This window comes from Nematolebias whitei, chromosome 15 (assembly GCF_014905685.2).
Source record: "Nematolebias whitei isolate Nwh7 chromosome 15, NemWhi1, whole genome shotgun sequence".
Taxonomy (NCBI): domain Eukaryota; kingdom Metazoa; phylum Chordata; class Actinopteri; order Cyprinodontiformes; family Rivulidae; genus Nematolebias; species Nematolebias whitei.
The window spans coordinates 46363221-46364697 of NC_056512.1; the positions used below are offsets into that span (position 1 = coordinate 46363221).

Consider the following 1477-nt stretch of genomic DNA (forward strand, 5'->3'; position numbering starts at 1 on the left):
TTTTTATTATTTTATCATTATTTATTGTTCTTGTTGTCCTTGTATTAATAAAATGATGTCGCGTGTGTGTCTGGCTGCTCGACTTCATGCAGAGCAGCGTTTTGGTTGAGCAACGTGTGTTTGTGTGACAGAAAGTGAAACTCGTTAACTGGAACTCTGAAGCAGCCTAATTGTAAAACGGAGCGTCCTGTTGTCCTGATGCATGCTCATCAACTCCTGTTGTCTTGTTCCATCTCCTTCTTTTACAAACTGTCCTCGTCCGTCTCTGTGGCGTCGTCTTCTTGTCACTCGGTGTCTCACTGTGGATGTCGTGTACCCTCCAGGCCACTCTCCAGTTCTGCGCCGTCAAACCCATCATGGCCGTCATCACCATCATCCTCCAGGCCTTTGGCAAATATCATGACGGAGATTTTAAGTGAGTTCTGTTTTTTTACATTTCACTCTGTGTATTTGACTCGTGCGTGTCGTTCCCAGGGGGTTCGCTTGCTGTTCAGGTGCACGTGGAAACATCAAGTCTCCTTTCACAGGAGACTTAATGAAAATGTTTCAAATAAAGTATAAATTATGGTTTGGACCCTGCAGCTGTGGGTTGTTCTGCTTTTCACAAGTTTAACAGCTTCTTGGCATTTTTGAAACTAACTATAACTATAACTAACTATATCATTATAATGATAAGTGAATTTATTCTTATGTTGGACTGCTGCTTTTCATCTGAATAATAGTCTTTTCCTTTAAAAGTTTGTATTCTTCTATGTTATGCTTGACAAAGAACTGTCCTGTGAGATGAGTGGCTCTACTTCATTTAACAATTTTTAGTTGAACTGGTTTAAATGGTGGGGATAAGTTGCACACTTAGTGTAATTAAACTGCATTTTACAACTTGAGAGAACCGTGCAAGAGTCTCAGGGGAGTAAGGAGAGTTAAAATATCCTGATGCATGCTCACAGTTCAAGTACTTGTCAAATTGTTGTTGGCTTATAATCCAGGTGGTGAAATGTGCCGCTCTAAGAATCTGCTTGAATAGTTTTCTTGTGCTTCTCCAGCTGTGTGTGTCTGAAGAGTGAGCTGTGGCAACACTCGTTTCAAATGGAAGCGTCCTGAACGAGGGCGTCGCGCTGAGCTTTGTGAAACCCTCAAGAACCGTCTCGGTTCTTTCTTTACTTTGAGAACAAAGTGAAAAAGAGCCATCTTCACCTCTTTCTCTGAGCTCTTCAATGAGGCCAAGATGACGTGCACATTGTTTACTTGTACACGTTCAGTGAACCGTGCACTTTACTGCACGGGAGTAATTAGCGTAGTCACAGCTGAGTCTTCAGAGCAGCTCTCTTTAATGGAGAGAACATGGGGCAGAACGGCGCTGCTGGTAAACTGTAGAAATGTGCCTGTTCTTTTTATGAATCATTTTCTTGGTAAGTCCATAAAGTGGGAGGTGCAAACGATGTCATGGTGTTTGCAAATGATGTCATGGTGTTTGCAA

At 42.0% G+C, this 1477-nt stretch overlaps 1 protein-coding gene across 1 annotated transcript in view; it reads left to right on the forward strand.

Moving 5' to 3' along the window:
- Nucleotides 1–1477, forward strand: part of tmem184a (transmembrane protein 184a) — a 40364-nt gene that overhangs the window by 31593 nt on the left and 7294 nt on the right. The window contains exon 6 of the mRNA XM_037688772.1: nucleotides 324–415. Coding sequence (XP_037544700.1) covers nucleotides 324–415 — 92 coding nt within the window. The remainder of the gene's footprint in view (nucleotides 1–323; nucleotides 416–1477) is intronic.